General features: G+C 39.3%; 2 protein-coding genes across 2 annotated transcripts in view; both read right to left on the reverse strand.

Moving 5' to 3' along the window:
• LOC139732401 (translation factor Guf1, mitochondrial-like) overlaps positions 1-14,280 on the reverse strand; it is a 20,837-nt gene extending 6,557 nt beyond the window's left edge. Inside the window, exons 1-12 of the mRNA XM_071643266.1 lie at positions 14,039-14,280; positions 10,644-10,761; positions 9,592-9,740; positions 8,872-9,030; positions 8,284-8,432; positions 7,554-7,757; positions 6,708-6,837; positions 6,198-6,307; positions 5,358-5,562; positions 4,098-4,199; positions 3,298-3,431; positions 2,288-2,546 (exon numbers count right to left, since the gene is read on the reverse strand). Of these exons, the coding sequence (XP_071499367.1) occupies positions 2,288-2,546; positions 3,298-3,431; positions 4,098-4,199; positions 5,358-5,562; positions 6,198-6,307; positions 6,708-6,837; positions 7,554-7,757; positions 8,284-8,432; positions 8,872-9,030; positions 9,592-9,740; positions 10,644-10,761; positions 14,039-14,230 (1,911 nt within the window). The 5' untranslated portion in view covers positions 14,231-14,280. The remainder of the gene's footprint in view (positions 1-2,287; positions 2,547-3,297; positions 3,432-4,097; positions 4,200-5,357; positions 5,563-6,197; positions 6,308-6,707; positions 6,838-7,553; positions 7,758-8,283; positions 8,433-8,871; positions 9,031-9,591; positions 9,741-10,643; positions 10,762-14,038) is intronic.
• Positions 14,281-16,805: 2,525 nt separating this feature from the next.
• Positions 16,806-24,581, reverse strand: LOC139732404 (protein FAM47E-like). The gene is made up of 8 exons (XM_071643268.1): positions 24,482-24,581; positions 22,352-22,508; positions 21,642-21,863; positions 20,675-20,829; positions 19,286-19,655; positions 18,783-18,878; positions 17,624-17,770; positions 16,806-16,937 (listed from the first exon to the last, which is right to left on the reverse strand). The coding sequence occupies exons 1-8, from the start codon at positions 24,550-24,552 to the stop codon at positions 16,806-16,808; spliced, it is 1,350 nt and encodes a 449-aa protein (XP_071499369.1). The 5' UTR covers positions 24,553-24,581.
• Positions 24,582-24,952: the final 371 nt, after the last annotated feature.

Below are 24,952 nucleotides of genomic sequence, written 5' to 3' on the forward strand. Positions count from 1 at the left end.
CAGCAGTAACATTCGGCTCAGTACGATGATGAAATAAATGTCGTATGTTTGAAATGAATAACGGTAATATTCTGTTTCGTACGATGCAAAAATAAATGACAGATTGTTGCTTTCACATTTGGAAATGATTAACGGTATTAATCCGCTCAGTTAGATGCTGAAACAAATAGCGGATGTTTGCTTTCACGTTCGGAAATGGATAAGGATAGCATTCAGCTCCGTAAGATGCTAAAATGAATGTCGGTTGTTTGTTTTTACACTTAAAAATGATTAAGGTAATATTCGGCTCCGTAAGGTGCTAACAGACTAATAAATGTTGGATGATTGCTTTTACAATAAGAAATGAATAACGGTAACTTTCGGCTCTTTAAAATGCTAAAACAAATGTAGGATGCTATTAAACAAATGTCGGCAAATGCTCCCACTTTTCCATTTCAAACGTAAGTTTTGACCTCCTAAATATATAGGCATCAACTTTTATAATAATCTACATGCCTCTTTGCTAAATCTTAAAACACAGAATAAGATGATTGGATTTTCTATTCATTTGTTTTAGACATGGGCATCTGTATCACTTTAATAAAGCTTAATATTCATTTTTCTATGTTTAGTAGGACCGGTTTAGTTTTTCTTATTTTTTTCTCCATTTTTTTTTTGTGTGTGTGTGTGTGTGTGTCGCCAGATTTTAATTTCGAGTAAATTCGACCACCAAAAAATAAAAACCAGTGATACTGGTGGCCCGATAAAAGTTGGTGTGGAGCCCTGTCTATTCTATTCTTCATTATACTCGGCCTATACTTCCACATCATATTCCACAATATTTTCATAATCGCATTGCTAAAAAAAAAAAAAAAAAAAAAATCTGTGCTTGCGTTCTCGGGGAAAAATAAATGAAACATACTTCGTGAAAGGCAAAAAAAAAAAGTTTAAAAAAGGCACTATGCTGGAAATTGATGTTTGGACAGTGGACCGTGATTAATGCCAAAGATATACTGTCAACACCTACGCAGGTGCGCCACGACTGTTAAGAAATCTACGCGCACGGTATGACTATCATGATCAAGAATTAAAACACAGTGGTTAAAGAAAAGAAGATGATGGGCAGAGCGTAGTGCTATCGTAAGCACTCTGTTGGCAAGGGTGCTATGTGCATACCGTGTACGTATGTAGGTTAATCGGAGATGCCGAGTGATGTTTGCAATTTCGATTCGAGCTACATGCTGGGAAAAACAATAAGTTAATTAAAATCGGGACAGTAGATTTCACTTCGAGGTAACCGAACTTCGAGTTATTTTCTTCGAGCTACGCGAATTTTAATACACGGAAACTCCGTAGGAACACTCGGGACTTTCATTTTGCCCCCGAGGTAAGTGATATTCGGCTTATCCGACGTCGAGGTATCCGAAGTTGACTGTACTTTAAATGGGAAAAAAACAGAAGTTTATATCATGTGATTTTCATGAACACACCAGAGTTCACATATGGGAACTGCAAGAACACAGAACTGCCATTTCAGCCAACCAACTGATTACCTCAGTATTTTACAAGTGGTTAATATTACATGTACAAGGATTACTGGTGTGACTCCTTATTTTTTATACAGTGCACTCCCGTTATAACGAAATGCTCAGGACCAGCAGTTTTCTTTCGTTATAACGAAATTTCGTTATAACCGAACAAATACAATACATAACGAAAACAAGGAACCACGTTTATATATCATATTATGTTTGCTGAATACTCATCACACACTGGAAAGCTATGTGAAATGTGATGGGATAACTGTATTACAATAATAAACGCAAGTTCCTCTCAGAAACTGTGCGTGACACAAGGAGCGAACACACGGTGGTGTGAAGCGTTCACCTATGCAGAGACGCTATAAATGCTTGTTCCGCTACGTATTTTCGAAAGCAATTCGCATTTCGTTATAACGGAGCACATTTCTTTTGTTTTTCTTTGTCTGTGGCGCTCGGAAAAGACTTCGTTATAACAGAAATTTCGCTATAACCGTGTTCGTTATAAGCGAATATTGTACCATAGACTTTAATGGTGATAATTTTGGGACCAGAAGATTGAATTCGTTATAACGAAATTTCGTTATAACCGTGTTCGTTGTAACGGGAGTGCACTGTAATAAGCAAAACTTTGATATTACAACTGATACAAATAACATTTTCCAACTTTGGTATATAAATACATGTATACTAGTATCTGTAAGCATACTATCCAGCACAAGAAATTTGCATTCACAGAAGAGCACAAAATACTAGCACTATAAACTCACACACTTGGCAAGGACGTTCTTCCTCAGCGCTTTGATGTTCTCCCTAGCAACGATGCGGCCGCCAACCGCCGCCTGAATGGCCACCTCATACAGCTGTCGAGGGATGTTCTCCTTCAGCTTGCCGCAAACCGCCTTGCCCGACTCCCTGGCCTTGTCCCTGTGCACCACAGTGGCCAGCTCCTCAACCTCCCGGCCGTTGAGCAGGATGCTCAGCTTGGCCAGGTCAGCTGACTGGTAGCCGCAGTCCTCGTAGTCAAAACTACTCGTCAAAAGAATCGAGAGGCAGGCTTAAGTTTTCAATAGAGGGCATGATACCAAAACACAGTTCATATGATGAGCGTAACATCTCATATACGGTAGTGCATCACACAAAATAATTAGTACGTACAATCCTCACAGAAACAACAGATGAATATACATGTACTGTCATAGCTGTTATTTTTGTGAGGGTTTAAATTTTGCAAATTTCACAAATCTCTACTAGGTTACGAAGTTTAATGACAACATGCAAAAATATTTCATACAAACAGGCATTAGTGCACTTATGATAGCCTCGGTGTCAAATGACAAAAACAACATCTCAAGAAAATGTCTGTAACCTACTCCTAGAAAATACTTGTACACAAAAATGCAGCTTTTACAGTACATATAAAACAACGAAGATATCATGCTAAACTCTTTGAGATGGGAACAATGACGGTACAATAAAACATAATCACGATACATTGCAGTGTCTTCAATGACAATACACAAAATAGATCTTTCAGCTGATATTGAGAGTCGCTAGTATGCACCAGGTATTTATCAGGCAAATTCCCTAACCATACTCTGTGGGAGATACACCACTTCCTATTGGCAATCAGTACATCAACAAACACACCATGCCACTACTATGGCCATTCGTCAATTCATTTTTAAAGACACTAACACTAACACTAACACTAACACATGGTGTTACACTATTCACTAATGCATGGTGTTAAACACTAACACCATGTTTCAAAACTCACCTGGCATATCCTGACGACAGTGACTTGAGCTGATCAAAGAAGTCCACCACCACCTCATTCAGTGGTAGTCTATACTTCAGCAGCACTCGAGACGTGTCTATGTAGGTGTACTCTTCCTGCTCTCCTCGCTTGCTCTGTAAGAATGCATTGAGGACTTGGCTTCAACAAACTGATCTTGAATATTAAGTCCCCTCAAATTGGCATTAAGGGAGATGCCAATGCCAAACTGAGCAGTTGAATGGAATAGTTAATGCACTTTTTTATCGATACACCTACGAGGGAAAGGAAACCTCATAGTCTGTTTCTTGTGCAGAAATCACAATTTCTTGTCCGGTTTCTTAACCCGTTGAGGACGGACTGATTTTGCTACAACACTCATTTCCCATAGACACCTGCCCGAGTATACTCGGGACTCGTCCTCAACGGGTTGATTTTTAAATTTCTGGTCTTCTCTCCCTTCATGTATGATGATATGATTATTTAGGCCCCTAGTAGTAAACAGAACTGGAGACCAAGAATTTTTCCCAAGCAGGCAGGAAAGGATGGTTCTAACAAATGTATTGGCACTGGGGGAATAAATTTTGTCTTGTTTCCCCAAAGTGCATCTCTAGCAGTCAGTAATGAAGCCTGAAATCTGAAGTTTCGTAAAGTGTGTAGCCAGTACTCTCTCACTTCCAAATTGAGGAACAATATAGGCTTACAGCAACTGAAGCTACGAAATTGACAGATGAATGTTGTTCCAGCTGTACAGACACATTCAAAATGTAAGATATGGTATAAAAAGATTCACTGGGACTCACCAGACAGAGGCTCAAAACTTTGCTGACGTGCTCGTCTGGAGTGATGATGGTTCCCAGTACCATGGGCTCCAAATACTCCTCTGCTTTCTGAGCATCTGGAAACTGGCAAAAACGTAATTATTCATTCACTATCTTGCATGATATAACATTGGATAAGAACTTATATTACAGGCATAATTTACCATTTGCAGATGAAACAAAAACCCAGCATTAGTGCTTTAAAATAGTTCTAAAATGTGAGTTAGGAATAGAAACCACTGTAAAAATCTGAATCAGTAAAATCGATGTTAAGTATTGTTTGATATACAAAATGTGAACAATAGTTATAATAAAAATGTTTCCAGAGTAAACCGTCTACAGTTACGGTTTATTAAGAAAAATACTGATATCTCCTTATATTTTAGGCTTTATTGCAAAAATTGTATATGGTAGGATGTTTTATGGTACAACAGACCTACTCATAAGCATCAAATGTGATATCTTGCACATATTTTTAAATCACTGCTCCCAAAGATAAACATGACCTTTAAAGTCACACATGCACACATCTATACAGAAAAATATATATCTCAAAGAAATTGGAAAATACACTGTATCACAGATTCCAGCCTTTATATACCCCTTACAACCTGAATCTTTGCAATATTTCATCTGAATTAATGGTAATAATTGGCTTAGGAAGCAGAGGTTGCTTGCAATCATGCATGTGCCTTGCAGTAAGAAAATTCAGACACAATGTCTATTAAAATTGTTTTCATTGCAATCGTTTGACAAATTGCTCCCCATCAACATTAAATATGAATCGATTATTCAGTGTTTCTAATAAAAGCCATAATAAAAATCCTGGGCATTCATACTCGGGATGGGATTCAAACCCACAACCTTCTGACTGCTAGACAAGCATCCTACCCGACATGCCCATGATTTTTAGAGATACTCGTGTCCTCTTGAGACAAAAGAATTACATTTCGTGAATGTAACAATAACGAGAATCAAGCATATGCTACACAATGCTCAGATCGTGTAAGTAGTCAATACATGCTACATATACCTCCCGTGTACATCCATGGAGATCCAAGGCAATGTCCGGCTGGCTATGGTTAAAATCTTCAAATACAGGATCCAAAACCAACAATCTGGCAACATATCTACATCATACATGTTGTAAGACACATATCTAGACTCAAGATGGCATAAGGTAATGTACCAAATACCTCTGAAGGGATTCCACCATAAATGGAGGGAGGGGGGTCCTCTTACCACGGAAGGGTTGTAAACGGTGAACTCCAGGTCCTCTCCGTACTCTTGCCGGTTGGCCTTGGTGTCCTTCAAGATGGCCTTGAAGGGGACGCTGGGAACCGTCATGATGACGTTGGCGTTGTGCTCCTGCTCCAGCCGCTGATTGAACACCTCCATGTGTAGCAGGCCCAGGAAGCCCAGCCGCCACCCCTGACCAAGAGCTGGACTGGAGGAGGATGATGGATGGAGGATGGATTGAAATGGGAATGTAGCACAGCAATGCAAAATATTTAAAAAAAAGACATAAAAGATATTTCGTCATAACAACTAGATTGTAGCTACCGTGAGTCCATTTAGCCATGACTTAACCATGATAACTTTTCTACTACACGTGTACCTCTTCTCCCCCCCCCCCCCGAAAAAAAAGAGAAGATAAATAGAATGAATAAAGTGATATAAAAATGAATAGATAGATGAAAAAATAAATAAATAAATAAAAACAAATACATAAATAAGTACATAAATACAATAATCTGAAAAACAAAATTACAAACCTCCTTAAAAATAGATTCCCCCTTGGTTAGGAGAGGCCCACTCATTACTCCTTTGATTTACAGTATGATAGCCGCATCCCAGATATTCATAAAGAGTTCTTTGGCCCTCTGTAAGATACATTTTAATGTCTTCCTGTCATTACTAATGAATAGTGGTTTTAATTGCCAGCTTAACCTGTTGGGGACAGTTTGATTTTGCTACAACACGCATTTCCCATAGACACTTGCCCGAGTATACTCTGGACTTGTACTCAACGGGTTAAATAGCCCTTGTCTTCACGGATGTCAATTAGACTTCAAATCTCACCTGCTGTCACGACTTACGGACACACTGCTGTCGTTGAGGGTCAATCTCTCGATGGCTGACCGCAGAGACAAGTACTCAGACTGGTCAATTGGATAGAGACCTGCAAACACCTAAAAAGATTTATTTGAAAAGCATGTGAACACACTTTGGGTCAGCTTTTGATTTGGAAAAGTGGCTCTGCAACATACACAGCAGAGCACCATTCCACAAAGGAATATGGGGTAATTGAGCATCTTTCAAACATTTTCTGCAGATCCTAAACATACGAAATAAAGATGAATCTGAATAAGGTCAACATTGAGAGTACTGAAAAACACTGTTAAAAAAGGGGAAAAAAAGAAAAAACATATTTATGTGGTGTGGATGCAGCATCACAATGAAACATTGATCCAATCAAATTATACCCTCTACATGTAACATCCACTGTACTATCAAGAAGAGGAATACACTGTACATATCTAGTGAGAGTCAACACAAGAGGGCAGCATTGCAGTCAACCTGTGGACTCACCATGGGTTTTGCCGCCTTGAAGCCAGGGAGAGGTTGTACAGGGCTGTTTGGGTGGTAGAAGGTGTCCCCCATATGAGCCTCTTTGATGTTGTGCATCCCTGGAACCACGTAACCTACCTGGCCAGCATACCTGTTTGAAGCGCAATGATGATATCGCTGTAACATTAGAGGGCATTACTCCACTTACACCATTCAAATTAATGAGTCTAGCATCGAGTTGTTTTTATTGCAACAGGCTGACAAATCACCCTTCTTCGATGTAATACACACCAATTGTTCAGGGTTTTTTTTAATAGTAGCCACAGTAAAAATCATGGGCATACACTTACATCATCCAAACTTAGATTTGTTCATATTTGATTCTGTTCAAGCAAAGAAAAATTAAGCATAAGTGCTTGTGTATTAGTACACATAACAAGTAAGAGCATTCTTCATTTTTTACCATGTTCCTTTAATAGTAACAAACCTATTCCTAAAACTAGAAGGCTGCAAAATTAGTTGAGTCTTTATGTAGCAAATGGTATCTAACCATAAAAAGAAGGGAAAAAATGTATGCTCTTTTCAATCATAATCATGACAACAGTTCACAAATCCCTTGAAATGTGGATAACATGAGGTTTGACACTTCATAAACCACAAATGAATATATCAAAAGATGTCACATGCACCCCCATTTGAACTGAACACTTTCCTTGCAAATAACACACTCGTGAAAAAAACTTTATATGATAACCACGTCTTTGCAATGCAGTTATGTTATACATAAAATCACTTTTAGCCATGTATCTGTGTAATTAGCCTCATCAACCATCACATACTACTACAGCTCATTGGTCATCTACTCACAACTCCTCAGTAGACACTGGTTCCGGGTGCATTACGCCAAGATCATGGACCTCGTACGTTTTTCCAGAGTGCGCCGATGTGACCTTGTCCCCCTTTCTGATAATGCCATCGAAGATGGCCATGTTGATGTAAGCCCCCCTATACTGGTTGTACCAGGAGTCCAGTAGCAGACCCTTCATTGGTCGCTCAGAGCTGGACGGGGGTCTGTATGAAATTCAGGACACATTCATTTTATCAACTTTATTCCTACAACATTTTAAACAAAGTTTTGCACTGCTGAACTGAAATTTGTATTCTTTTTTAACTTATTCACTCTCTTACACAAAAATTTAAATCTTTGAATGACAAAACAATGAAAAGACAACAGAGTACAAGACAAAACAATGGAATATTAAAGATGTTGCCTAGTATTTAAAGACTATGAATGTAGGATATTAGAAACAGCAGTAGATGATCAGTCGCAAAAACGCTTGTTTGCACTTGTCGATCATACATCTGTGCAAACCTTTACATAAAGACCACAAAGAACAATTTACAGAATGACTGAGGTATATCTGCTATTTTTGTTTTTCTCTATAAATCATTCCCTCTATTTCTCTCCATTCACTTTTAATGTGGAATTAAATGTTAATCTCATCAAAATACGGAGGGCAGCTATGGGGATAAGTAAATGACTGAAACAATACAGACAACTTCACAATGATGATATGAAAATGAATGACATACATACGGTGGGATTTTCTCTATAACAGCAGGCAAGACTCGGTCAATGCCGGTCCCAAGTTTGGCCGAGATGGGCAGGATTTCCTCCCGTTTGATGTCGAACAGGGTGTCCAGCTGTCCAGCCACTCTATCGGGGTCAGCGGTTTTCAGATCTATCTACGGAGGGGAAATCAAGACAGACATTGCACAATTTCTTCATTGTCAGTGCATTGATTGATACAAAAATTTGGAGTGAAACAAGTACCGTATATGGGTATGATTATTTTACTGTCTTAACTACTTGTCCATCACATGACATCATCAGCTCCTCATAATTTGGGTGAAAGAATGTACCTTAAGAACTCTATATTTGCAGAATATAAAATAATTTTTTTAAAAATGACAACAAACACAACTATGTAATGGAGAGTGCAGTAGTTGAATTGTTGTAAATATTGAGCAAATTGAATTGGTTAGCAAGCTTTCAACAACAACAACAACAACAAAATCCTTCAAGCTGCTATTGCACAGTAAGAACATTTCATTGAAGTATTCACGTCATTTCCATTTTACCTCCATGCACTTCTGTAGTCGTGACAACGAAGCTTGACCTCACCTTGTTTAAGACAGGGATTATCTCCAGGTTTGCTTCGAATGCAAGGTAGAAGTTTGCCACGGTCTGAGCTTGGACCCCTTGGTTTGCATCAACCAATAGGAGCACGCCTTGGCAAGCTGCCAACGATCGAGAGACTTCGTAGTTAAAATCCACATGACCCTATATCAGACAGGAAAGAAAGGAGCACAGTTGGAATGGGAACGATAATAGTTTGGACTAGTTTGGTTTTAGTTTTGCTTTTTTTCCCAGGTACAGTAAAAAATAGATACAAAACATATATACAAAAGGCACAAATCAATATGATAGAAATTGTTGATTCCATAACACAAGTCAACCAAAGTCAATACTCTTCCTGATAACATAATAGGAGAGTAGTGATATTGCACATCATAATCATAGGTGAGAGGAAAATACAAAATATAGGAGACCGCCATCATAAGCAGAGCACAGCCTGGACGTGCCTCAACAAATAATTAAGAAGCACATTTAATCTTACATTTTAACTATACTATTCCATATATTCCAAATGGGGAGAAAGGATGATGATTTCTTGTTAATATGAGCATGTGACAGGTACAGTAAAATGTGCTATTACACATGCCTCAGTATTATTGATTCCATCGTAATTGCAGCATTTCAGGCTATGCAAAACAAAACCAAAACAAGCAAAAAGATACATATTATACACAAACAAATATATCAATGAACATATATACTCACTGGGGTGTCAATCAGGTTGAGGAGGTAGTCTTTCCCCTGATAGTGGTAGATCATTGATGCAGTTTGGGCCTTCACAGTGATTCCCCTCTCACGCTCCACCTGAAGCTTGTCAAGAACTTGCTTGTTGTCTGAGTTTCTTGAAATGGTGCCTAGGAGTAACATTAGGACACAGATATCTCATCCACTCTATGAATTAAGATGCAAACCATGGATAAATCTGTAATGAGACTTAAAAATTTGAAACAAACTCAGGATGACAGCATTCTATGCAACATGAAGCCAGAATGGAAAATGTGCCCTTCGAAAAAGGCCGAAAATCTTCTCCGTTTTCACTGCCATTCTGTTCAAAGTTTTCAGGGTTCTTCTTCATAATAGATTGCAAGTTTGAAGTCATTCTCTGTCCTGTATTTTTGTTATCCCAATATCAAAGGGAACTTCTTCAGAATCTGAAGAAAACATCCCCAGTTCTATATTCTTCAAAATAATATGTGACAGTTCTTCTCACAAGCAAAAGCAGATTTATCACACTCTCCTCTTCATGTAGACCACACATTACATAAACTGGGGTACCATTATCATTACTGACACCTCTTTCAAACACCTAGAAAATTTGGGTGGTACGGCCATTCTTTACAAGACATAATGATGTGTACAAAGTTTGAATTGAATGCTTCATTACTGAGTAAATGTGAATACCCACTAACTTGGGCAAGCAGAATACAAAATTCACTGTGAACTCTTTCAAGCACACTATGACTGCCTAATGCATTTGATGAATATATCATATGAATCCATGTTGTCTTTTTCTCCTTCAATGGCTTCAAGATAATTTTCACTTATCATTTCATTACATTACTTTTACAGCCTTCTTTTGTTTGAATATAAATACAACTGCACCTACTACAATATGTCTCACTGTAGAGCAATTCTCCTACAAAATCCTCCCAAAATTTTCCAGGATCTACTACAAGGCAGTCAGCCATGGGGTATAGATTTTTACCAAATGTTGCAATTATGTTGACTCAATTGAAAATAATTCGTAAGCAATTTACCTGTCAGCTCCAGCAACCTGTCAGCCAAGGTACTCTTGCCATGGTCCACATGAGCGATGATACTGAAATTTCTGATGTTTGACACCGGGAAACAAGACATATCAAGTTTCCTTGTTTCCTGCAGAGAAACATAATTACAGACAGAGACATTATATGAATTTCAGTTATCTCCTAGTGCTGTTTCCATAAATATGAGCCACTTTTTTCTCATAACATAGTCACTGCAGGTTCATTTACATACATGTATTGTACATGCAGCCAGGAATTGTTCAAGAATGCATGATAACTTTTTCATATCTGTTTGAACAACCCATATGCAGAATATTGTATTTTAACCCGTTGAGGACGGACTGATTTTGCTACAACATACATTTCTCATAGACACCTGCCCGAGTATACTTGGGACTCGTCCTCAACGGGTTAACACTCAGATCTTTTGTGGGACAGAAAATCATTTAAAGCATACATTTATGGTTAACTTGCACTTCATTACATGTGGAGAACTACTTGAAAGACTTAGTATACACAATTGTATTGCACGTGTATTACTCACTCCCTGGGGCTACATATGTTTGCTACCACTCAAACAGTCACTAAACTCTGACATGTGGGGTACTGGTATCGGAAGTGTAAACTATGCTCTAAATTACTCTTAATTTTCACAGGTCTGTTCACTGGGCCTGGTAACCTTCCATCATGACTAATTGCTGAATACTATACCCAAACATATACCTGGATGCTCGTATGGTATGCCTATCCCATTGAGGGAGCACACGAAATGAACAGACCCATACAATCCTGTCAGGCAATGAACAAGGAGTGTAATTTGTTGGGATATCCTGTAATTACAGATTCATTTGTAAAAAAATCAGAGTGTTTCTAGTAGATGCATCATATTGCCTCACACCACCACAAACATTTGTCACCTGCATCTGCTAAGTACTACTATACTAGTACCCGAACAGTTTCTGTTGCAGAATAAAATATGCAAGAATGCAGGGTAGGGAACTTGCACAAAAAAAGGCAGCTTAACCCGTTGAGGACGAGTCCCGAGTATACTCAGGCAAGCGTCTATGGGAAATGCATGTTGTAGCAAAATCAAATTGTCCTCAACGGGTTAACCAGGAAGTCATGTATTATAAAGGTCATAATTCCATGCCATATGGTAGACAGAAAGATCCGTCTGTCCGGAAGACTCTTTTTATATTTTGCCATTAACGCTGTCCTCCGTAGACAGACGGAAGGTTGCAGTACCCATTGCTGTGTGGATGTTCGTAACCACTGTCTCTAAGGAAAATTGGGTGAGGTACCTCACCCTTCTCGATTGCGTCTAATTCACGGCCCTAGGTCGGCAAATTTAAGCTTGTGTAGTAAAATTTGCTTTTTAAGAATACATTACACTCACCAGATTAATGAATAATCCAACATTTTAGTAGAATTTTCAACGTAAAACACAGCCTGTCGCGTCGTCACGTTCAAACTCCAGAAACATACACTATGAATCTATTAGCCAATCACATGCGAGGTAGTTTCTATAGGCGAGTCTTCATCAGCCCGAAGTTCAAACTAGCGGGACATTTTGCGGTCTTAGAAAATAGCGCGATACAGCGAATGTGCGTCTTCATCAGCTCGAACAGCCTGCTTCGGGAAATTAGTCCGAAAATTGACGCATGCGCACTTTGCAATATTACTCTGCCTGGCTCGCGGTTCGAAAGTGGATTTCCCCGCTCAAAATCTCCTATATCACCGTATGTACGATTCTACAACCAGGGAGGTGAGCAGTACAGCAAATTCTCTCCAAAGGGATATAAATAACGCTACTCTTTCGTCTGTCCAGTGAGGCATCTTATACGAAATTAACGAATTGCAATGTTTAAACAAATCCAAAATGCACACAATCTGCAAGAATCTTCAGCGAAGGTAGAGTGGACCAGAAGAAGAAGTTTACAAAAAAAAAAAAACAGTTAGCATTCACTGCACTGAGTTTTAATAGGGAGGTGAGAGAAATCACCTCCCTGGTTTTAAAGATGACAACAACAGTAGGCCTATATAGTACACACATGTGATCCTTGAATACACCGTGCGTGTAATGTACTATACACAATCACCAGCTGCTTGTACATGCGCTTTCCATTGCCAGCTGGCTAACCAGAAGCGTGGAGGGATCAAGAAAATTTCGGGCTGATGGAGACGCACCCAAGATAGCGCGCTATTTCACGAATTAGCGCTCTAGTTGACGAACTAGACCAAGATTTTGGGGGAAATTTTCCCGATCAAATAGCGCGCTATTTGCGTCTTCACTACACAGATAGCGCGCTATTTTGACATCGGACTAGTTTGGTAACCGCAAGATAGCGCGCTATTTTGAAACTTCGGGCTGATGAAGACACGCCTATTGTGTTTGTTTTACTAAAACATGTACCTCGCATGTGATTGGCTTACAGATTCAAAATGGCGACTTACAGCTTGCGAACGGCGATGTTGCCATACCGATAAAATTTCTGCGTTATAACCGAGTATTTGTGAGTATTTCGATTGCACAATTGAGAAATTTATCCCAAATATTGCTGCATAATGTGTCATGTCATGTCAAACTTGTTTGAATGTAAAAAAGCCGTCTGAAATTTGGTTTATCGTAACGTTTGATCTGTGCGCCACTGCTCCACACAGGAGCCGCAATCATTGACTTCGGTCTGTATACGGAGGGGATCCGTGAAGCCAGACGCAGTCTCCGCGGAACATTCCCCGACGGACAGATACAGACCGATCTTTCGGTCAAGCCATATGGATATACCATGTATTGTAATGAATGCCAAGATAAGCTGAATGTGGGGAATCTCTTGGCCCGGTAAGAATTCACAACATCTGGCACACTGCAAATTTCATTCTGTTTCGACTGGAAATCGATCGTCCCTCACATTATGTTGTGTCAACAACAGAAAAAGGTGGACAGCGCGCAGCGGATAATACCTGGCCCAGTGTTTCCCATGCATCACTACAATGTACCTACATCTACTGAGGAGAGTAAAAAAAATTGAGGTGTCACCTGCATTAGCCTACCTCGCATTGCCTCGCATCACCTCAGATTTTATTGTTTAGTAGAAATAGCCACATTGGCATCAGTAAGTTACTAGTATAATCAAAGAGGTATCACCTCCGTGGTCCCATATATTGTTATTGGCTTCACTTGTACTGAACTGTTTTACTGCATACTGTTCACTTCTCATGATCGGCGACATTGAGTGTCTTGACTCCTTTAACCATATTCAAACTTGACATTTACACAGCCAACACATTTTGTGATATACACATATGGAATCTCCTCCGCATGAGATTACAGCTGAACTGGGATACATGTTTAAGAAGGTACAGCCACAGTTTGGTACAGGTTTTACCTGCGGGTGTTGGGCAGCAGCATTGTCCGGTCGGTCAGCGTCGGCGGAGCCGCCAGCAGCTCCGGGTGAAGAATCTTTGAGTCCCCGCTTCAGGCACTGGCGGAAATTTAACTTGCTACTCCTGATATTTCTTGATGTTCCATGGGTGCATAGACATGTATAACTTCTGCTGAGATTTAAATAAAGAGCCATAGTCTGTTTTCTCGTTAATTAAATGCTGGTATACTACATATTTAACGATAGCAAGCCACGCACATTCCCGTTATTTGACACAGCTGGAGATCGTACCCACCAAACACCACACGCTCTGTTAATAACGCACGCGCACCTGCTCCTGCGCCTTTTTCGCTGGCATGCTATTCTACACAGTTATGAATGACTCGAACTCGTTTCGGTACACGACAGTGTTGCAGTCACATATCACGATCGATTTCCGATCGTGACTCGATCGTACTCCACTTGTACACACTCATTTTGAAATTACATACTCCGTACTTGAAGCCATGATTAGTGATGCATATTATTTATAAGGCGGGTTTTGACTATGTTTGGATCGGCTGAATGCTATAAACTCTAACCTGTTTACTGCAGTGACTACTCCTTCAAGGTGCAGCTGAGCATGTAAACAATGAATATTTCAACTTGCAAACAATCCACATAATGTTGAATTATTGACAAATACTTAATTGTTGGTACTATAAATCATGTATGTAATCAATACACGTGTGTTTGTGTATACTCCAGTATGGGGGGGGGGGGGGGGTTGTGATCATATCTCTCACCTTACTTTTGTGATATTCTAACATTATTGTAGTTTTCCTACTCATAGCCATTTTAATCAACACGTATTTTACCGTACAAAATTTTCTCTTATTCTTCTGTCTCGTTATATACATTTCATTGTAATTTCATTTACATTCACTGTAAAGCACATTTGAACATGCACACTGAAAATACACTATAAATTACATTAATACAAACGATATTTAGTACACTGTACTACATATTCTTTGTCATTGGTGGCCCTTTCCAGAATGTTCACAAAGGAACGTTACGAGGGACATTATGTAGCATGGACAACCATACCTTAATTTTCATTCACATTGTTATTATTTGTTGGTCTGTTTGTTTTTGTCTACGAACATTTAATCAAATCTCATTACACTTCTAATAATTCACTTCAAGATTTTGACCACTACTAGATTGGTCTAGGCTGGACAGATGCAAAGTGTACACAAAGCAACAAACATCAAGACACAAGTTGAATTTTGGGCAAATATTCACAGGTTTTTATTGACAAATACAAGTGAAGATATGACACATAAACATATGTGTCACAATATCTGCAATGAAATGGGCAGACAGACAGACAGCTACTTAGATGGATAGATAGAAAGATAAATGATAGAAGATGGATAGACAGAGATATAGTAATACAGATATAGGTGAAGAGAGAAAGAGAGTGTGTATGTGTGTGTGTGAATTTGAGACCGACATAGTGACATATCATTTTGCACACGCACAAATTATCATTACATATATACAAAGCAGCTCGATTGGATTAGCTGAAGCAACTGAATACTGTAGTAAGTACAAATACACTAGTCCCACATCAAGAACCAAATTGCGAATACTTGGATATGGAGTGGGGGATGTAGTGCATAAACATACATATCATTTGACTTTAGATTCTGTAAGCAATACTTCTGTATTCTGAGCTAAAAGATTAGAAAAAAAAAAACACCACCAATCCTGACTCTGCACACAACTCAAAGCAAGTTTGGGTAATAGCATGGACGGCATTCAATCATTTTTGGTTTGTCAGTACTCACAGCTGTATCTATGATAGGTGTTTGTCAAGGTGATTTTTGTGCAAGCATATTAAGCTTGAACTCGCATCTAAATCAGAAAGATGCACTACTGTGGGATATTGTGACAATTGACTTTGTGCTTAACCCCCAATTCATTACCAGTTAAGACACAAATATGGTGTACTAGATGATAAAGTGACACATACTTGACAAAAATGGTAAACTTGTAATACAAAGAGATTAACTACTGTTATACAAAATATATATTGCACTTCACTTTTTCATAACAATCTGACACATAAAAACACTTGTTTGTGCTTGATAATTCAACAAAGATAAATCTGTACACGTATATGTTTATGCTGTACAAAATGCCCAGGCAGCTGAAGAAACTTCTGTTTCAGGAAGGGTGAAGACACTTGGAAAATCAGTCATATCTGCAGCAGAGTAATTTCTGTGAAGTCAGCGGTAGTTCAAAATTCATTATTCGCAAGACATCCATATATCAGCTACCATGTCACAGCTGTATTCACATTTCATCATATCTCTAGCAAAGGGCAATGCCATTACAATATGCCCCATCTCTTCATTGTCATTCACTTCATCTGAGATAATGTTTCACTAATCTAGGTGATAAACAGGTGTTGTGGACATCAGAATTTTAATCTCACCTACGTTTCAGTCTCTGCAATAAAATCTGTGACCAAATACATGTATTTTCGTGTTCACAGGAATGAAAACAGAATGGAATGAAACAATTCATGATTTGAGACAATACATCCTTTTTGACTGTGTATGGACAAAAAAAAAATACTGATTTTGTGTCATAAGTTGGGGCAGCCTCTGTCTCACAGGGTGAGATAAACATGTACATTGCTGATGAACATGACTGCAAACAGTCATAGTATTTGAGTTGCTGGTTGAAGGTGTGTGTGTGTGTGAGGGGGACTGGGCGACTATTTGGCTGCTAGACTGGTTCTGACACTACTCGTCCCCGCACTGCTGACTTTGTTTCCCTTCTCCAGCTGTTTGGCTGCTGCTGCTTCAGCCTCTGCCTGAGCTTGGAACTCTGCCACTCTCTCTAGGAACTGTGAATAAGGATGGATGAAGAAATCATAAGAACATGTATCCAGTCATGTATTTTACCCACAGAATGTAGGCTTTCCCGATTGTCGATATCTTCCTTCACTTTTTTTTTCAATCAATGCACACTAGACATAATTGCACATCCTGTTATTAAGTGTATCAATATCTACGGAAGGACGTCTTAATACATTTATCTTCTTCATTTTGCCCAACACACATATCTTTCTCAATACACACACACACACACAAAAAAAAAAACACACATCACGAAGAAGAAAAAAAAACAACTTATCATCCTAAACAAGCATGACAGGAAGTAAAAATAGATATAACAGAAAGAGCTAATGGTTTTTGCACAATATTTTGTACAGCACCCAAAATCACTCTCTTTCTTTCAAGTACAAGAGTTCATTTTGAAGTTGTGATAGTCCTTCCTGATTAATTTGAAAGTGAGCATTCAGCATCTAAATACTTATGGAAATTCATGAATGACTGATGATGTCGTTAAAGAGCTCTTTGATAAATGGCCGTGTTTAGCAGAACATCTTCTGGTATATGAAAATTTGAATGACTACCAGTAGGCCTAATGCAGAAGAGGCAGAGTTACAAGTTGACATCAGGAAAAAAAATGTAGGCAAAAGGCAACCATTCATAGTTCGAATTAAGTAAGAGGGTGTGATGTACTCACTTCAGGCATACGTGTTGCCTTCTTCTCCATGAACTCCTTGAAAGAGTGAGCCCCATGGAGGGGTGCCAGCTGCTCATCCATCGCCAAACTTTTCTTCTTTGAATCCGACATCTCTTTGTCCTTCAGGGACTTGGGGTCTTCAAGAGGCTACATCAAACATTGAAATCATGCAAGATACTGTAAGCCTCTGTTACAAACAGCTCTTAATGCAAAATTAGTCTAAATCTGTCACATAAACAAGTAATGTGATACAGAAAACTGAATCGTGCTGTATTACTATTCAAACGCTCTTCAAATATACAGTGGTACACTTAAACATCATATGATTTCAGGCACAATATAGAATGGGAAATTTATTCCAGTACAGTGCCCTCCCGTTACAACGAACACGGTTATAACAAAATTTCGTTAACGAAGGAAATCTTCTGGTCCCAACATTATCACCATTAAAGTCTATGGTACAAAATTCGCTTATAACGAACACGGTTACAGCGAAATTTCCGTTATAACGAAGTCTTTTCCGAGCGCCACAGACAAAGAAAAACAAAAGAAATGTGCTCCGTTATAACGAAATGCGAATTGCTTTCAAAAATACGCAGCGGAACAAGCATTTATAGCATCTCTGCATGGGTGAACGCTTCACACCACTGTGTGTTCGCTCCTTGTGTCACGCACAGTTTCTGAGGGGAACTTGTGTTTATTATTGTAATACAGTTATCCCATCACATTTCACATAGCTTTCCAGTGTATGATGAGTATTCAGCAAACATACGGTAATATGATTTATATACGTGGTTCCTTGTTTTCATTATATATTGTATTTGTTCCATTATAAACGAAATTTCGTTATAACGAAAGAAAACTGCCGGTCCCGAGCATTTTGTTATAACGGGAGTGCACTGTATACAGAGTTAGCAAATACGACCTCGACACAGTCGAGAAGGTAATCAGTTTGAACGTCAGTGTGTGTCTGTAGTGATGTAACTTTTGAATTCAATGTGGAAATCCCTGTAACGTTCGCAGGCCCACACCACTGTGGACTCTGAGATAAAATGGGCATTAGCCATGTAAAACAGATTCTAGTGTTCCAGCTCACTTGAGCCACACACAAGGGTGTTTGCCAATGAAATATCACATTCTGTATGCTGCTTCAACTCACCTCAGATGCTGGTCTCCTGGCCCAGGACTTTGGGCTGAGATACCAGGCACCATAGTTCATCTTCACCCAGCTTGGCGTGTAATTGGAAGACCCGTACTGTTGAGTGATACAAAAGTAGAAATAATTTGCTGCATGAAAAACGATAGTTACTTTAAACAAACAAGTAACAATGAAAAACTGCTTTTACTGAACAGTTTCACAGCAGACTAACCACGTAAGGTTGGAAAACATGTACGCAGATAAATATCTATATTTACCAGTATTCCTTCTTCCGCCTTAAGAATATGTATGACTGATGGTGATGCACAACTGCTCAAAGATACTATGATTATTGTCTTTCTTAAAATGCACCACACCATCAGTATTTCTCTAATCTTATAAAATTTCTTTTCTTATGGCTAGACGACTTGACCTCATATGATTCGGTGCAAGCAAGTATGTGTGGTGATGCAATAGGGGAGAAAGCCCACTTGGCTGAGGGCTGAGGGTGAGACAACCCTTACCAATTCCTTCTGCTTCTTTTCCACCTGCTCCAGCGTCTGCGTGGGTGCCTCATCTTGTGAAACTGTAGCCGACATGCGCAGTTCTGCGGGCACATTGGTCAGTTCCACGACATGAATGGGTACCGAGAGGGCGGGCTTCGTCTCGTACCCACTGGCGAAGAGGCTGTGGATGGTCGACTCTTCCACGTTGTTGCTGTCGCCTCCAAGCCCAGACACCCAGTCACAAAATTCCTTTGTGATGCTCTTGATATGCTCGTCTTGTGAGGGTGACTCGCTGCGCCGCTGCCGGGCCCTGCGGTCTTCCTTCTGCTGCTCCTCCTTACGGGGCAGCCATCGGTACGGATTCCGCACCTTTTGACTTTGAGATGAACTGGTAGGATAAGAGAGGCAGATGGATCAGCATTATTGGTGGGGTAAAAATTAATGTGGCAATGTATCTGAATCTGCAAAGGGTCATGGTAGATATTCTACTGTATGCAATTCCACTAATAGAGAAACACTCTGAGAGCGCAGACCTCCGCCAAGCATCCAGCTCATTTCCACCACTGATCTTGATCTTCCATAGAGATTTAAGTGATTTCCGCCCGTACGTACTTATAGCATTGTGTGCTGAAAGTCGCCCGATTTCCCAATATAGAAGCCTTTGTTACGTCATAAACCCTCAGCTGCACGGCGCGCCTCGCCCTAGCAGAAACTAGAGCACGCACTTTAGTGCCCGCATGCAAACCTCAAATACGCGCAGCCTGAACTCCCAAGTTCATTGACCCTACCTGCCAAAATATCAAAATCCTTCATAAATTCCCCAAAAATTCTCGGATCACTACCAAAATTTAATCATCTGTTACTTGTATCATTCTAAACCTTTTCTGCAAGTTTCATCCAAATCCGTTAACCACTTTTTGAGTTATTTTGCACAAGGACAAACTAACTAACTAGCTAACAAACAAACAAACCAACGGTAACGAAAACATAACCTCCTCCCTTGGCAGAGGTAATAAGCAAAAGAATGACTGCAGAGATACACAGAGAAAGATCTGCAGTACAGGATGGTACTTGAATTCAATCATAAACCATCTTGTGAGGTTTAAATAAAATGATATAAACAGTAATACAGGCTACTGTAGGGAGTCAGAATGTACACACATGGTTATAAACACTCAAACAAACAAACAAAAGAGCAAATGCACAAAAATCATGAGATTTTGGTATCTTTCAAACCGGCAGTTGGCTACTATCAAAGTTGACACTGGCATTTTGCACCAAATGACAGTTACTTGCATTGAAAAAAAAAAATCCACAAAATTCTTAGTCATGACAAGTTGATATTCTATATGATAGAATTATGATATGATGTATTATGATCAGAAGATTACTGTGAAAATTTCATACTTCAAAGATGACTTTGTGGATGATCCGTCTTCATCACCCTTCTGGTCTGACCCCCTGTATGTTTCACTCAGATCTTCCCTGTATTCATCTTCCTCATCTATGTCGCTGCCGAGGTTCATCTCCGGATCAAGGATGTCAACCACATCTTCAAATACCTTCAAATTTCAGAGAAAACAAGAGATGCAACATTTTTGATGGATTTCTGATCAAGGAACCATAATCATCAATGTATATACCGATGTGTTGGCTCAGTGAGTAGAGCGGCTGCCCTCACAATCGGGAGGTCATGGGTTCAAACCCCGGCCGCCTCATACCAAAAGACGTTAAAAGATGGGAGTTGCTGCTACCTTGTTTGCCGTTCAACAGTTGAAAAGGTTAGAGCAACGTCGATCTGGCGCTGCTCAGTGGCTGCCGGGCCCACGATCAATTGGGCAAGAAGAATTTCCATTCTCGGACAATAAAATTTGGAGTTTATATATGGAGTTTACTAATCAACATCCTAACAAAACAGGAAAAGTCATGCTGGCAATGTCAACAAAAGTGAACAATAATTGTAACAACACCTTGTATTTCTGATGAATTTTCATGTTTTTGTTTCCAACATGTGATAGTTATTAAAAAACTCACTGTTTGAATGCCACATTTGTATATCAAGAAGATATTTCATGCTTTCATGACAAAAAGCATTCTTCTCTGTCCTAATTTGTACATTTTGGAAAACAATCTGATACAGGAATATTAGTACCAACATCACATAAACATAAAAATGGAACATCTATTTTCTCTCCATTAAGGAAATATTTCACCTACTAAAACAAAACCACTAGTAGATGAAAGACTGTAATATTTGGTAGCTATATTTTGGTGATTTTAATGATGTAGAAATATGCACACTTCTGACAGAGTGAAATGCAATTAAAGAAATTAATACCATTGACACTTCTGGGATACCCAATTACACACTTACATCAGGAGGCATGCTCTCCTCCAAGTGAGGGTAGAGAGCCAGTGGATGTTGCAGCAATCCAAACTCCATCTCGTCAATATGGTCCCGCCTCTGCTGCTGCAAGGGTGTCACATTGGAGAAGGCAAGCTCCTCCTTGGTGAAGCGACCGGCATTGAGGGAGCGTTTCTCAGCAAACTTGAGGTCGCTGTCACCATGGATGTTTGGCTCCACAGTTTTTGTGCCCTGCATGGAAGAAAGGTTGATGGTGTAAACTTATGGGGACATTCATGAGCAAAGTCAAGATTACCGAACGATTACATAATACACAGGAAAATTGGTTTATTCAAATTATAGAATTACAAAATGTTATACATTTGTTGCATGTTGTGACAAGTTTGCTGCACACTTGCATTACTAAATGTATTGCAACTGTCTAAAATTGATACAAAAATGAAGATGTATAAGAAAGATAATCTATTTCACAAAAAAAAATTCAAATCCTTGATAGCATTCCTTATTTATCATCATTGCCAACCTCCAGATTTTGTGGTCATGTATTAGCTACTTGGTAGGCCTTCACTATATATTTAGACATTGTCATGTTTAATACAAATATCAGAGTGAATCTGTGTCTTGTGGACCAAATTGGTAAAGTGTGAAACAAAAATACCTTTCACATAATATTCAGAATCTTTATTTGCAAGAGGGAAGTACAGAGAAGCAGCATATACCTTGTAAACCATTTCTCCATCCACCCTGGGGGGTAATCCATCTCGAAAATCATCCAAACCATCCTGGACGTAGGTCCACTGTCCACTCTGTAGTGTTTTGGAGACATCTCCAGGCTTCTTGCTCTTCAGGAATTTTGTGCGTAATCTTTCTTTGAACCTGTTGGTAAACAAAATATACATGTCACAAAGAATATGAGAGATACTATGCTACATATAGTAATTAGGTAAACTGTTATATTGTTGCCTCAACATAACAGAACAGGCAGGGTGCACATCTCACTTCAGTTATTTTATTTCACACTCCTGAACCAGTAGAGTAACTGCGTCATTAAGCGGCCGTGCAGCCGTTCGCGGCAGATACAACATACACGGTAATATACAGCTAAACACAGCATTGCACTGTTACATGCACACTACACATATACTAACACACTAGCAATCAACAAAAACCAACCGATAAAATGGGCACGATCTCTGACGAAAGTGAAATTTTCTCACCTAAATGACAACATATCGCATCCAAAATGAAATTTTCGGTACTTCTTAACATAACAGTTAAGAAACAATGGTCCAAGAAACTGGATTTTTTGTCGTTTTCTCGATGTTCATGGATTTTGAAAACATATCCTCACGTAAAATAGAATTTTCGCGAGCCGATGTGGGCCGCCATTTTTTTCGGAAAGTGGAGTTACCATTGAAAAAAAAATGAGAAAAACACGAGAAAGACATGAACAACACCGCCAGAATTGCGATCTTGTTTGCGGCCAATGCATGTGCGCACGCTATTTTCACGTGCTTTCGCTTACGCAATGTTCGCGAGACATGTGAAGGCGTTCAGCTAAAGATCGCGGAGCACGCGCGTATTGCATAGGGATTGTACATCGTGCCGCAAGCAGAAATACTACGTCGCATATCGCCCTTATCGGCGAAAATTGTGCCAGGTTTTGCCCTGGTAAATCATGAAAACTGCGTTGGTCAATGGTAAATTTCTTTCATGAAAACAATTGCGTTAATGAATAATCTTGTCTATGATATATGAAATGGTTGAAAATAATTTGCCTGATTTGTTTACAAGTTGGAAAAACCCTTAACAATGCTTAAACTGCCGCAAACGGGATATTTTACTCTACATAGTGAACACATAGCCATGGTTCTACATACATGTCCATGCACAACATCATGGAAAGTCCAAAGTATGTCCCTACCCATCCCACTAAATTTGCCATGCCACTCTAACCTACCCTACTCTTGTTAGCTTATGCACTGATGCACACATGCAATGCATGCACATTTGGCAAGCAGTGGGGACAGCATGTATCCAGGCATGTGTTAGCTGACATTAGGGCAGGGTAGTGTACAGTGTCAGTGGTATGGCAAAATTACAGTGGGAGGGAACATACGGAAGTCTTTCCATCATCATTCATAATCAACATTTAGTAGGCCCTAATGATTAGTATAGAACATTGTCTACTATTACTAACACAATCACAAAGAAAAAGGTTCATAACTGGAAAGTTCTATCAGTATCACTACCGTCTACACATACACTTAGTTTTAGATCTAGGTAGTTTCTAGGTGTAATTTACATTTGTTTCTATAACTAATTTGTGTTCCAAACAATACAAGCTAAATTAATTACATCATAATTAAACAGACTAGATAGGTCTAACGTTATACAACTTTTTTACAACTCAACAAGAATCAACTTCTAATGCAACGCAAGGAATCAAATCAACGGTTGTGGTTAGAAAATGTATACCGTAGTTATGGGTAAACTCGGCCTAGCGGGTAAAGTCGGCCGCCAGCGCGCACATTACATAAAATTGTACTGTGCGCGCTGGCGGCCGACTTTACCCGCTAGGCCGAGTTTACCCATAACTACAGTATATCGAAGCTATTACTGCAGGTTTCTCGGCGTCAGACTATGAATTGCTCATGATGACAAATAGGCCTAGATAGACAAATTATCTTTGTAGAATACTAACTAGTAGGTTCTGGAGCTACAACTTTTCCAGTTCTACACTACAGACAACACTCAACTGTGTACTGTTATGACTAACATGAAATTCAACCTGTGGGACTGATGATCACATTGAAAGTTTTCTGGTCGACGTAGAGGGAAATGCTTACCATTCTTGATTCTGGATCTTTTTGTCCGTCAACGTCTTGACAAGGAGTAAGTCATACTTTCTTTCCGCCATTTATGTAATTAAACTGTGGGCAAAATGACTTCAATCACATTACTTTGCATCGAATTCAACTCTGTTTCTAGCTGTAGCGCTGCCTGAGCTGGGAAGACTCACACCGTTTCAGTAACGAGCGATGTTTATCCGCATAACATCTGTGATACGGTTCACTCACCATTTGAAAGCAAATGTAGTTCTCCTAGTTTTAACAGTAATTTTCCGATTTCATGCAAACAATGTGTACTTGATTGATTTCCTATAGCCGAAAGTTACCCAAGAGAGATATTTATCCTACTTTAGTGGCATATTTTTTTCTCTGATCTGTAAATTCAGTAAAAATTGATACCGAACAACGTATTAATGCGCCGCAGACTGCGATGGTTGCCATGGAGCTGTATAAGCATAACAATGGCCA

Source organism: Diadema antillarum, unplaced genomic scaffold (assembly GCF_040938485.1).
Source record: "Diadema antillarum isolate AM-2024a unplaced genomic scaffold, OU_Dant_1.0 seq00000420_RagTag, whole genome shotgun sequence".
Taxonomy (NCBI): domain Eukaryota; kingdom Metazoa; phylum Echinodermata; class Echinoidea; order Diadematoida; family Diadematidae; genus Diadema; species Diadema antillarum.